General features: G+C 41.8%; 1 protein-coding gene across 13 annotated transcripts in view; it reads right to left on the bottom strand.

Moving 5' to 3' along the window:
* The window catches only part of FAM168A (family with sequence similarity 168 member A), a 364,217-nt gene that overhangs the window by 201,310 nt on the left and 148,283 nt on the right, over positions 1-14,624 (bottom strand). For 8 of the 13 annotated variants that reach the window (XM_048839574.2, XM_048839583.2, XM_048839516.2 and 5 more), the window contains exon 2: positions 3,453-3,540. The exons of the other annotated variants lie outside the window; for them this stretch is intronic. In XM_048839574.2, the coding sequence (XP_048695531.2) occupies positions 3,453-3,522 (70 nt within the window). In that variant the 5' untranslated portion in view covers positions 3,523-3,540. The remainder of the gene's footprint in view (positions 1-3,452; positions 3,541-14,624) is intronic. 13 annotated transcript variants of the gene reach the window in all.

Genomic DNA, 14,624 nt, shown 5'->3' with positions numbered 1-14,624 from the left:
TAATGCAAAGATGACAGTTTTAGTCGTACCCAAGAAACATTTTCATCAGTTCAGAAAGAAGCTCAGTTACTTAGAGAACAGTCAGCCAGAATGACCAGTGTGTTACAGAATCTTTACTGGATAGTGCAACAGGTGATGTGGGGGAGAACAGACCCTACACTAGGTCAGCCCCAACTGGGCTTCAAACCAGACGTCAGTGTCGCTGTTCAGCATAAGATTAGCTAGCTCCTGGTCATCCCTAAAACAACAATGGAGTTTTAAATGTCAGCTATGGTAAGTATTGCACAACATGTCACTAATTTGGACTCCAGAGCACGAATGACATCAATAATTCTTTTCACTCACATAACACTTTTTTCAAAGCACATTACAAATACTATTTGCTCAGTTCCTACACAGCCCCTGTCAGGTCGGTAAGTATTGTCCACATTTTTGAGATGGAGAAACTGAGATAGATTAAAAATGACAGTGTGAGTAGCCGTAGAGCCACAGCTAGAATCTAGAAATTCCTGGCTCCTATCCCCACAATCAGTGCCTCTCGCTATTCCCTCAGACCATTCATTATCATTTAAGTCACAACTGTATGATCAGTGTTGTACAAGACCAAGATACTTAATCAAATTCAAACCAAAGGTTTTTTAATTTTATATTTTGCTTTCTGAGTATCAGACTAGAACACCATATATGCAGAACAAAATTGGATTATCAACAATTTATCACAGAAATTCTCATTCTGAATTGTTGGGCCAACTTTTTTTTGTGATAGGACTTGCTTCAATACCTTCTAATAACCCTATTCCCTCTATAATGTCTCCTACAAGCAAGGTCAACATTATACAAGTATTCCCATTAAAATTCCATTTTTTAAAAATTTAATCTGTCCACAAAAACTAATTTGACATTTGTGTGATAGTCTACAGACTGCCCTGTCAGAATTTATTGATTTGGTATAGAGATGCAGGGGATGTAACAGAGATGCCTGACATTGCCTCTGAATCACATTCATTCAAAGAATGAGAAAGAATATCTGTTGCATAGGTTCATCAAATTTGCTATATATTCTGGCCAATTTACTACTTCCTGTCTGATTTAATAGGGACATTTCTATTAGGGGGACCAGATGTCCCGATAAAATCGGGACTGTCCCAATATTTAGTTGTTTGTCCCAATATTTTGCTTCGGCGGCACTCCGGCTTTTTTTTTTTTTTTTTTGCTCGGGGCAGCAAAAAACCTAGAGCCGGCCCTGGAGGGGGGTGTGGGGGTGAGCCTGTGGCTTCCCCATCATGTGTCCCGATATTTTGTTCTTGTCATCTGGTCACCCTAATTTCTATTGTGCTGTCATAAATATAAAAGGGAAGGGTAATCACCTTTCTGTGTACAGCTAGGATAACCTCGCTGGCACCTGACCAAAATGACTAATGAGGAGACAAGTTACTTTCAAAGCTGGAGGAGGGGGGCGGAAACAAAGGGTCTGTCTGTCTGTATCTGTGTAATGTATCTGTCTGTGTGATGCTTTTGTCGGGACCAGGTCAGGAATGCTCTTCAGAAGTTAGTAAGTAATCTAGCTAGAAATGCGTTAGATTTTCTTTTGTTTAAATGGCTGGTAAATAAGCTGTCTGAATGTATATTCCTGTTTTGTGTCTTTTTGTAACTTAAGGTTTTGCCTAGAGGAATTCTCTATGTTTTGAATCGGATTACCCTGTAAGGTATTTACCATCCTGATTTTACAGAGGTGATTCTTTTACTTTTTCTTTAATTAAAATTCTTCTTTTAAGATCCCGATTGCTTTTTCATTGTTCTTAAGATCCAAGGGTTTGGGTCTGTGTTCACCTATGCAAATTGGTGAGGATTTTTATCAAGCCTTCCCCAGGAAAGGGAGTGTAGGGCTTGGGGGGAAGACATCTCCAAGTGGGCTCTTTCCCTGTTCTTTGTTTAACACGCTTGGGGGTGGCAGCATAGGATTCAAGGACAAGGCAAAAGTTTGTACCTTGAGGAAGTTTTTAACCTAAGCCGGTAAGAATAAGCTTAGGGGGTCTTTCATGCATTGTCCCACATCTCTACCCTAGAGTTCAGAGTGGGGAAGGAACCTTGACATGTACTTTAAAAGAAAGCAAGGCCAAGAGCCAAGGATCAACACTCTTTTTCTAAAAGTATCTGCACAGCAGTGAAAGTTAAGACAGATTATACTTATCTGCAAGAGGAAAGATGCATTACAAGAAAATAAATATTTTGTCAAAATTAACACCACACTAATTTTAATTAATTCAAGAAGGAAATTTGTTAGAGCTCAAAATACCGTGATTCTGTAATTTCAAAAGAAAAAAGGCTTTCCCAGAAGCACTTCTCAGAAATCTGTATTACTTGTTTCCTCTCCTAGCTGAAGCTTTTGCAAATGAGTAACTTTATTTCTCTATGGCGTCAGGAGTGACGTGAGTTGCAGCAGTCTAAAATATCCATCATATAGTGCAAATATTGCAGATAAATAATTTAGGGTCAGGAAAGTGCTTCCTATGAGTGTTTTTGAATTTTTCATTGAATATTAAGCACAAAAAAAAACACCGTTCAGAGTGCCTTTAGCTTCTCTGCTACACTAAAAAATAATGGAATTAAGATCAACTAAGTCAATTTTTATTGACCAATATTCCGCATAAATGTTCTAAAGTGACATGCAAACAAATTAAACAATGAATTTTTAGACTCTAGTTCTTTCCCTTCCCCCACTCCCACCCAGTGATCTCTCTGAATTTCTGCTGGGACATTGACTCTTCCTTCCTCTCTCCAGGACAGCCCTCTAATGGGTCATCCATCTTCCCCATGCCTTCTCCCTTGTGATGTTGTCCTTCATCTTTGTTCTGCATCATCTCCTCCGCCTGTATTTTAGATTTTCTCCTGCTGAATGAAACTGACTGCAGAACTGGCAAAGAGTTTTTTTGGAGAGCAACATGTTATTCCTCCCTATTTGTTTCTACTGCAAACTTGATAGTCTGTTCCTAGCTGCCTGCTCCAACAATGGACTTACACCATAAGAGACTCTGAAATAGGCATTTTGGACACTTAAAACCATCTCTGAAAGCCTTAACAGAGAATTGCTCGTTTCCTGGAGATTATTAGGAAACTCTAAGGAGGGCGGGGGGGGGGGAGGATTTTGTGCCTAAAGCTGTAGGGAAAACATAGTGTGAAAAGACAGGAAAGCAAGAACATGCCAGCTGTCTATCTGTTAAGAGAGTGGCCTTCCAAAGCATAAACTGGTACTTAAGATTGAGCTTTTTGTGGAAACTCCAGGAAAACAGAAAGATCTAGGATTGTGCTGAGCACTTTGCTATAACAACACGTCACAGAATGCCTTTCTATAGTAGCTAACTAGAATGGAAAAAAAGAAATTTACCAATTGAGCTTAATCTGCTCTAACCACAAAATGCCAAATTCCAAGAGTCACTTAAAACCAAACTTACCTGTGTAAGCCATGTTCTTAGGGTTTCCATAGGGAGCCCCAGGTTGAACAGGGCTGTAAACAGGATTCATTGTGGAAGACTGAGAACTCTGGAGGAGGGGAAAAAAAAATAATTAAGAAGACAGTCATTTTTCTTCTACACCAGTCCTCTGCTGAAAGGTCTTTGCTTGTACTGGATGCTAGCGCTACCATGTTATTATTCAAGACACACTAAGCGGCAAAAAAAAAAATATTTACAATTAGGCATTATAACTAGATAGTGTATTTAATAATTCAAATTTCAGATCCTTCAATTAATTCCCTTAAATTCTTCACCATTACATGTCCTCCTTACAAAGCATCTGGAGTGTAGGATAAAATTAGTCTTACACATCCCCAGCTTCCACAGCGTTTTGCAAATTACTCCAGAGCAAAGGAAGGGGAAAAAATCAGGATCCTCTTTCTACTGTGCAATGGCTACAGAGATTGAAGTGCAAAACCTGCACTAATTTAGTTGCCCCACTAGGGGGAGCTAATGCTTTTTGGGTATTGAAAAAAAACCACCAATGAACAACAAGCCTCTCAAAGATTAGTTGGCAAAAGGGCACTCCCTGCTGGTAATGCTAAGAGCTGCAGATACAGAAATTCTCAAGCACTTTACAGAGTGCCTCTATGAACACAACAACCTTGTGCCTGGAAATTAATCTCCTTTGAAGCCTCTTTTAAAAGACCAGCCTTAACATTACTCCTTCACAGCACAGCGTACTAAGCTATTATTTATTGAACATCAGTGTGTGCGCAGTGCTATTTGAAATCGCCACAGTCACTGCCCCAGACATAAAATGACCAGTAAGATTTTTAATAGCATTTCTGCTCATTATCTCTCTAATAAAGATGATTAAAGAGAGCCAGGTTATCTTTTCTTAAGCTTTTATTTAGAGGAAAGCAAGGGACCTGGGAATTTGTGTCTAGTAACTGTCAGTTAAGCAACTGCTCAGCTAATTAGCTTAATGAAGCACATTCTCAATTCTGATTAATGGAAAAATCAGTCATTAAGCTTTATGAGGCAACACATTTGTCTCCACAGCTATCTTGTGACAATTTCAAACATGGAGCCCACCACACTTACCTTAAACTGTCTTTTTAAAAAATCTTTTATTTACACTTCATAAAATAAAACCATTCCTTTCAAACTAGTCTTTCCTGATTGATGTGCAATTTGTTAGATCATTAACTCCTTCAGTTTCACCTCCGATAGTAAATAAGTCAAATGTTAAATGCTAGCAACAATTGGTTTGACAACAATTACTACTTAATTAATTAGTCTTCCCTCCATTCCCAAGTTAGCTCGCAATTCTGTAACAAAGGGAAGACCAGGGATGCCAAACATGGCAAAGGATAACGCTACAGAATCCAAATAAACGTATTTACAACACTGACTGGAATAAGTCAAAGCCAAAGTGGCTTCAGAAATACACAATGGAATGTTTCTTAAAAAGATTAACAAATAACATCATTGCAAAAACCTACTTATATGAAACTGGTTCCTGGGGATTTTCCCAGAATCGTCAGGACAGAGTTTATGGTTTCCACAGTAATTGGCACTTGCCCCTATTGCTCTCAGCCAGCATTGCATGTTACTATGGCTATGGTCTACATTTAAACCACTACAGCAGCACCGCTGTAGCATTTCAGTGTAGACACTCACTACAGCGATGGGAGTAGTTCTCCTGTCTCTGTAGTTAGCCCACCTCCCTGAGAGGTAGTAGCTAGGTTGATGGAAGAATTCTAGCGCTGTCTACACTAGGGGTTAGGTCAGCTTAAATATGTCGCTCAGCAGTGTGGGGTTTTTTTCACACCCAGGAGCAACACAGCTGGGTTGACCTAATTTTTTAGTGTAAACCTGACTTATATTATAGGGGCACGGCAGCACTACTAGAGTTAAGGTTGCATCATGACTTCTCCTTAAAACTCAACCTTTCTAAAATCTCTAAAGCTGACAGACTTAGTTGGATTCCTTTGAAATTTGCTTTGCCTCAGAAGGGTGCAGGGTAGGGTTAGTGACCCAATGTGGGGGTCTTTTGAGCAGGGTTTGCGATGATAAAAGCCCTGAAAAATAGCCATTTTTCAAAAAGTTTCTAGGTGGGTTTCTTTCTTTCTTTTTTGCACAGAGGAAACCATCAAACTATTTATATCACACAGGTCAAGATGGTCCTGCATTTTATCAACAGTTTATCCAAGGTAGCATATGGCACTTTAACTCTTGGGGGGGATCCAAACTAAGAATGGTATTTAAGAAAACGTAATTTTTACCATGTGCATGCACCAATAGAAAAAAAATGGCTAGAGGGTTTCCATTCCCACCACATTATATGCTTTAAAGCTTGACTCTTGTAAATGTTCTAAAATCCAAACAGTTCCTCGGGTAGTTTTAAAATGTGGTGTCCCTCATGGGGCACAAAAGAAGCATTAGTGGTCCTAATTAAGGTAATTTGACCAAGGGGTTCCTGAGATATAGGCATACATCTCCCCCCCCCCCAAAAAAATTTCCTTCTGTTGCCTTGTACTGTTAAATTGAAAGGTGCTAATGATGGGATGAATATGGACCTCATGGAAATGGATGGCTGTGAACTCAGCCTTCAATTAACATAACTAAGGATAAGTTAATCTCAAACCTAGGACACAAGGCATTTTGGACTGCATGGCTGGGATTTGCTACAATTTGTAAGGCCTTGTCTACACTACAAACTTTTGCTGACAAAAGTTATGCTGACAATCAAAAAGCACTATAATAATATCGCTAGTGCATGTTCACAGAAGACTCCCTCTGATAGCAGAGCACTTCCACGCTTGGTGCTCTATCATCAAGAGTGAGAGCAGTGCACTGTGCGTAGCTATCCCACTGTGCTACTCGCTACCTTCTGTAGCTAGGACTTGTGGGAAGGCAGAGTGGATCGCAGCACATCATAAGTGCAGACTCAATGTCCCATGATGAAGTTTTTCCATCCCAGCATTCCATGGGTTTCCGACTGCATTTTGCAGCATTTTTCAACAGTCCCTGTTTACTGTGTGCTCACCATCTCTGTCTGAAAAGATGGATCCAGCACTGCTCTCTGCTGTTGTGGTCACTGTTATGACCATATCATGTCTGGTCACGCAGTATATCATGAGCTCCCAACCTGAAGAGGAAACAAGCACTGAGTGGTGGAATCACATTGTTACGCAGGTCTGGGATGATGAGCAGTGGCTACAGAACTTTCGGATTTGGAAAGCCACCTTGTGTACAGACCTCGCCCCAGCACTGCGGCACAAGGACACCAGAATGAGAGTTGCCCTCTCGGTGGAGAAGTGCGTGGCTATCGCTGTGTGGAAGCTGCCGACTCCGGACTGCTACTGGTCAGTTACGAATCAGTTTGGAGTCAGGAAGTCAACCGCTGGGGCTGCGTTAACTCAAGCGTGTAGGGCCATTAATTGCAACCTGCTACGAAGGACGGTGACTCTTGGCAATGTGTGAGAAATAGTGGATAGCTTTGATGAAATAGGATTCCCTAACTGTGGAGGGGTGATAGATGGAACGCATATTCCAATTTTGGCACCAGACCATCTTGCAATGGAGTACGTCAATAGAAAGGGGTACTTCTCTATAGTATTGCAGGTGCTTGTGGATCACCGTGAGCATTTCACTGACATCAATGTGGGATGGTCCGGAAAGGTGCATGACACACATCTTCAGGAACACTGGGCTGTACAGACTAGAAGATTCCAGTGGGGAATGTTGAAATGCCCACAGTGATTCTGGGAGACCCAGTTTATCCCTTACTCCCATGGCTCGTGAAGCCTTACACAGGAAACCTGGACAGCAGCAAGGAGCACTTCAACAGTAAGCTGAGCAGGTGCAAAATGACAGTGGAATGTGCCTTTGGCAGATTAAAGGCATGCTGGTGCTGCCTTTATGGCAGGTTGGACCTAAATGAGGAAAACATTCCTATCATCATAGCAGCCTGTTGCACACTCCATAATATTTGTGAGGCTAAGGGTGAAAAGTTTCTCCAGGGGTGGAGTGCTCACGCTGAGGCAGATTGCCTGGCTGCTGGTTCTGAGCAGCCCAAAACCAGGGTTTATTAGAGGGGATCAATGGGGGAGATGTTAGAATCAAGGAGGCTTTGAGGCAACATTTTGAGAAGGAGCACCAGGAACGTGTACTTCTACACAGCAATCTGCCATGCTTCATTAACTTCAGTTATCTTGTTTTGCCTAAAAATTGTGATGCTTCCTGAGTGGGATTTATACTAAGTAAATGATTAAACTGCACCTATATATTACTACCCGCACCAATCACTACATGTAGGACACAAATAAAGATTGGTTTGCTTTCACAGAGTTTGTTTTTATTAAACACCAATTAAAACACAGAAAAGGTTTGGTGGGAAGGGAGATAACAGTGAAGGCTTTCAGAGCTGTGCATAAGTCCAGCTATCATTTTGGAACCTGTCCAAAGGGGTGGCGTGAACAGGGTACTCAGACATGCTGGTAAGTTGCACCAAATGTGTGGGAGGAGTTTGGGGAGGACATTGAAAATATAGTTCTGTATTGGCTGCGGAGGGAGGGGTGAGCACACATCTGTTCTGACTGTAGCAGGATTAGGGACTTCAACATCCCTGTTTGTTCCTCGATCACTTTTATCACCCATTCATGGCCCTTTAGAATGCGCTCCTCACTCTCATTTCTGTACTGCCTTTTCCTTTTCTCTCCACTCCATGTTCTCTTTTTTCAGCCTCTGAGGATTGGAGCACCTCTCAGAAGATGTCCTCCTTGCTATGCCTTGGTTGCCTTCTTATCTGGCAGAGGCACTCCGCAAGTGTGTAGGAGGTTCCCACGAAAGCCACATCTACAGAAGCCAAGAAACAATACACAGAAGCATGATGGTTAGTTCATGCACAGCATTCAATCATTACAGTAAAATACACCTCTTGTAACATGCCAATCACTTTCTCACTGACTCTTGGCAAGCACATATTTTGACGTGTACCCTAAACATGGTTTGTTAGGCCTGAGTGGGACGTGGGCATTCAAGATGGGGCAAGGGTGTAGGTGATGTTTTCAGGGGATCAGTGAAGGCAACTATGGACAATATTGTAAATTTTGCCACTGTATCCCACAGGCAGGGGCCATTGAAGCCCATATCTCACTCCTGAGGGCAAGCAAGGATGTAAGGGTGCATCTATTGCATGCGTGTGGGTTCAGCCCTGGTACCTATGTTGCTCGCCTGTGTGCTGCCTTGGTCCCTGCACAAGTGATTGCCGAGTGGCATGAAAAAGTTTCCTACAATGGGGGAAGGAACAAAGCAGCTCTGCCAAGGAACCTTCAGCAGAGGATTGGCGAGTACCTCCAGCAAAGTTTCCTAGAGATCTTTCTGGAGGATTCCTGTGAAATCTTGGTGTGCATTAACACACTGTTCCACTGCACTGCTTAGCTGCACAGGGGAACATTGAGCACATACAAATACAGCTAGTCTTGTACATTTCTATCCCTTCACCCTCTTCTACGATACACAGAGCAAAGGACAGCTCTGCCTCATCTAACCGAGCAGCATCAACTAAAAAAGATCACTTACCAGGGCTCTCCTCTTCTGCATCATGTGCACCAGAGACGGACTGCCGCGACTGGCCAGATCCCTCAAAAGTGGAAAAGAGGTCCTGACTTGCCACGCCACTGGACAACCCTGACGTGTGCTCCACATCATCCTCCAACTCAATCTCCTTGTCCACGACTTTGTCCTCAGGGTTAGATCCACTGTTTGCCACTTCCAGCCCTACCGAAGTATCCATGGGCTTTTGGCGGTTGGGTCACCGCCGAGGATGGGGTCTAGCTCCTTACAGAAGCAGCAGGTCTTTTCCAAAAACACCAGAGTGAGGGTTTGCCTCCCTTGCATTCTGGTATGCTTGCCTCAGCTCCTTTATCTTTGCTCAGCACTGAACTGTGTCCCATTCGTAGCCCTCATTGCACAGGCCACGAGAAATCTGCTCAAAGGTATTGAAGTTCCTACAGCTGGAGTGCAGCTGGGATGGACAGCCTCCTCTCCCCATATATTCAGCAGATCCAACAATTCAGCTGTGGTCGAAACGGAAGAGCATTTGCTGCTGACAACGCCATGATAAGCTGGGAAGATGTGAGCTTATCACATGTGATGTCCAGTCCATGCAGAGCAAACAGGAAATGGAATTTCAAAAATTCTCAAGCCTTTAAAGGGGAAGGGGTGGATGCTTGCGTATCTGGGTGCAGAGCAGCGCAGTTCAAACTGCTGACCAGCATGGTCAGGATAGCCAACGTTGGACACCTGCTGGAGGCCATTTACAGTGACAAAACCAAGTGCGGTGTCTACACTGACACTTTGTCGATCTAACTTTGCCTCAAAAACCTCTATGCCTCTCATTGAGGTGGTTTTATTTTGTCGGCAGAGCAGGACAGTTTTGTCGGCAGGAGGAGCAGTGCAGTATGTACACCTCCACTGCTTTGTCAACAAAAGGTGCCTTTTGCCAATAAAAATGTGTAGTGTAGACAAAGCTTAAGCTCCCCAGGGTAGGTACTGTCGTTATTGTGTTTGTACAGGGCCAGCACAATGCAGCCCAAATTTCAGTTGGGGCCTCTACATGCGAGCACAGTATAAAATAGTAATAATTTAGCAAACCCATTTCAAGCAACTAGCACTCTTTGGGTTGTATAAACAGTAACAACAAGTGGAAGAAAATTCCTTTATTAGGTCCTCATGAAAGAAAAGTTCCTCTTTGGCATGGATAAAATGATTGCACTCACATTATGGGTTTGAGCATGCTGCAGCAATAGAGGTTAACACTTCCTTCCCTGTTTGGTATGCAGGGCTTTTATTTCAAGATCGTGTGATTGAGTGAATGTGAACTGCATTTCACATGAAAAAAATTCATATCTAGTTTTAAATGTATTCAGGTTGGCTTCCAATACATTCCATGACACTGTATCATTCGACTATATATTTCAAATTCATTATGGCATTTGCAAAGCTACGATGAAATAATAAAACAGGATTAGCAAAATGAAACCTATTTCAGCACAGCATTTTGTGGTGCTTCCATGTGGCCATGAATACACAATAAAAAGACTACCAGAAATTAACTGTAAACAGGCAAACAAAAGTCTGGCTCCACTACATGCATCTTCCACTGTTTTTCAGTTCCCAAGGTACTGACGCTCGGTTTCTTAGAAGCTGCTCAGACTCTTTACCAAACAGTTGAAGTCATAAGAATTCCAGAAGGAATGTCATGGGAAGCACCTGCTGGCAAACAACCTCGGGATACTTTCCTGCTGTAACCTGGTTACATTTTTATCTATTTTATCTTTCCAGCCAAAGTGCACGACATCTTTCCATCACACTGGGAAATTACTTCAGATGAAGTGTAAATAGAAATACAAGAGAGGTCAGCCCAAGAGTCTGCATCACATCACTCAGCAGGCCAATGTGTCAGTCAAAAGAGGTTTACTAGGGAGATTTCAAAGTAGTACACACAGCCTTCTCTGTGCGGTGAATGCTGAGCTTGAACTTTCCATGCTATTAAGTGGCTGCACAGTTACACTCCAGTGCTCTCGCCTCACTGAACAAAAGAGTGCCTCTAGATAGTGTGATGAAATGAGTGTGAAGCTCAGCACTATATACGGCTGCTGCCAAAGCTACAAGAATCAGAAAAAGACTGCTGCCACAGTTCTCTGTCCTCTTGTCCATTCCATTCATCGGGCAATGGTTACTCAAGGACACTGGCAATTTAAAAATCACTTCTGCTTGACTTTTTTTTTTATGACCACCACCTAAAATTACTATAAATGAAAAATTACGGGGAAAAATCTTTTTTTCCAGTTTACTTTACTTTGTGTTTAATTACACCATTGCAAATTGCATTGCATTGGCAACTTTACACATTGAACTCAACAGTCCTACTCCTGTGTGTGTGTTTTTGCAGGATTTGGGACTTAGAGCACCATCTTCCCTGGGTTTGCATATTTCATACAACAACCAAGGAGAGAAAAATATTGTGAGTAGGATAATGCTATTGAAAAACCACAACATTTGGCAAAAGAGACTCAGGGACATATGCTAATACCTGAAAGTACTTTTCACCTTTTATGTTAATTAGATTTCAAATAGATAGTGTCCTTCTAAACACAGAGTGTTATTTACAAATACGTTTATATTAGTTGTGCTTTTAAATAATTTGAGGCATTTCTTTGTGGCTCTTGTAAGTCTAAATAAATACATCTAACACTTCAAAACTGAATGCATCATGCTCCATGTGGATAATTCTGAATGCCCCAGAAAGAAAAGATACTTGTTTAATTTTAGAGCTTTGGTCAAATTGACTTTCCCATTGACTTTTCTTGAGATTGAGGTTCCTATGTGCCTAACTGAAATTTGAAAATGGGACTTACGCTTATAAGTCACTTAATCACTTTGAAATAGGTGTGGACCCTTGCGCATTTCTTTGGAGGTGGAATGGAAGTTTCGCCTTTGAGTCTTCGTACAGACTAAAAATGATTTCCTTCACAAAAGAAAGTATAGGACCAAGTGAATGTGGACACTATTGAAAGATAAACCAGCAAGATACACTTTTTCCTCACTCTGAAAATCACCTATTATGTATAAATCACGCACTTTATGCAAGTTCAACACCAGTGTGGACACAAGAACTGGCCATCAACAAGTTTAGGCTCAAAATTAGACAAAGCTTTCTAACCATCAGAGAAGTGAAGTTCTGGAACAGTCTTCCAATGGGAGCAGTGGGGGCAAAAAAAATCTAACTGGCTTCAAGACTGAGCTTGACAAGTTTATGGAGGGAATGCTTTGATGAGACTGTCTACAACAGTGGTCCCCAAAGTGGTGCCCATGGGAGCCATGGCGCCTGCCGGGGCATTTTTGTGCGCCCATGGGACACCGCATCACCAAAATGCTGCCACCAAGCACAGCTGCCGGAGAACCGCCTGCTGAAATGCCACCGAGACTGTTGCCGTTTCTCAGCAGCATTTCGGCGGCAGGGTATCTGGCACCCACCAGTCTTCTGGGAATAGCAATATGCTATTCCCACAGAAAGGTTGGGGACCACTGGTCTACAATGTCATGTAGCCGATCTGCGACTGCTAGCAGCAAATATCTCCATTGACTGGTTATAGGACAGTAGATGAGGAAGGCTGAGAGTTACTACAGAGAACTCTTTGCCAGGAGTCTGCCTGGTGTGTCTTGCCGACATGCTCAAAGTCTAACTGATCACCATACTTGGGGTCAGGAAGGAATTTTCCCCTGGGAAAGACTGACACAGATTCTGCAGGTTTTTCACCTTCCTCTGCAGCATGGGGCCTGGGTCAATTGCAGGTTTAAACTAGAATAAATGGTGGATTCTCTGTAACTTGAAGTCTACACACCTTGATTTGAGGACTTCAGTAACTCAGCCAGAGGTTGTGGGTCTATTACAGGAGTTCTGTGGCCTGCAACGTACAGGAGGCCAAACTAGATGATAATGATGGTCTCTTCTGACCTTGAAGACTAAGAGTCTATAATTATATTCAGCCCAAATCCTTCTATAAACATGACCAGACCTTCTGACACTACATTATATTTGAGTTCCAATAGTTTGACAAATTTTCACTTGTTTGAAGCTTGATCCTCAGATGAATTCTCTAAAAATATCTAATCAGCTTCTGATTCACCAGGTAAAGTTTAAATCAGGGAATCTATGAGGCTGCACATTTCTCGCTCTCAAAAAAAACCAAAACCCCACTGTGACCACTTTATATGATCTCAGATATACTTGCATTGAGTAATTTCCTACAATTGTGGCCTGATTTTTAATTTTATTATAGTGACTAAAAGGTTATTTTTATAAATTTCAGGAAAAGCAAAGCATTTAATGTGTTGAAGGTCTTACCCAAGCACTGATTCTTGTCCTGAAAAATTCTGGTCAAAGTTAACATTACTACTTATGTATGATCTCAGGTTTAGAAAAAAATCAAGGTCAATTTTAATGTGGAAATCGAGAATCCACTTATATGCAGTCAGGATTTTTTGAAGTTTCACACTAACGCAGGTTAATTCTCGAATTCTTGTTTGTACAAAATAGCATAATTTAGACTATTCCTTAAACTATACTCCTTATGTTTGTAAAATTAAGCCAGGACATCACGCTGGACCCTGAACTTTTTCTTCTTCCTCTTCTCATGTAGGCCAATGGGTTGACTCCCCTTTTGGTGAAACCCTAGTCTTTGCTTTCATCTCTTCTCACCTGGACAATGACAATTCCCTATTTTCTCTTAAAATTCCAGCTCTCCAGACTCTAGCACAGTGATACGCAGACCTCAGTGCTTCAGGAGCGAAATTAGCCATGAACGTTACCCAAAAGAGCCACAGTCGTGTGAATTCATGGTTTCATTTACTATATAGATGTGTGTGTATAGACACACAAACTATTCTCACAGCAAAAGGACTAAGTATTATTATATCAGTTACAACTGGTTAATAACACAGTAAAAAGCATCCTGATTGGTTAATAATTAAATCACACAGTGTTTTAATAACATGTGCTGCAAAGAGCTGCAGGACACACATTAAAGAGCCACTTGTGGCTTGCGAGTTTCAGTCTGAGCATCACTGCCCTAACAAATGCTGTTGCCTAAACTCATATCAAAACAAGCGCAAATGTTACCTGCATCCTCAAACCACTTCACTGATTCCCCATTAATTTCTGAATTCAGTTCACAGCTGCCTTCTCCACCAACTAATATTGTAGCAGCCCTTCTCTCGCTCCCTCTACTCCCTACCCACCTAGCACTAGCCTCATCTGACTCTTCACAAAAATCTTGCCACTGGTTGTGGGAGACCCTTCTCCTCTGCCATCTGGAACAGCTTTCCTCTAGCTCTCTGGTTCAGGAACCTTCCATATTTCTGATCTCAACTAAAAATGTCACTTCTCCTTTAACACTCTCCTTTAACCAGGTCTACACTTTTTTTTTTTTGGTAGTGTTGCTTAGGAGTGTGATTTTCACTGATCTAGTTATACCAGTACAACCCATAGTGTGGACGCAATGATATCAGTATAAACCTTACACCACTATATGTTATCCCTCTTCCTGTGTGGGAACAGCTTTGTGTGTCACAACTACAGCCACAGTAGGAGGTTGT

This window comes from Caretta caretta, chromosome 1 (genome assembly GCF_965140235.1).
Source record: "Caretta caretta isolate rCarCar2 chromosome 1, rCarCar1.hap1, whole genome shotgun sequence".
Lineage (NCBI taxonomy): Eukaryota > Metazoa > Chordata > Testudines > Cheloniidae > Caretta > Caretta caretta.
Note: the sequence above shows the minus strand (reverse complement) of the source record. Positions and strands in the feature narration are given on the sequence as shown.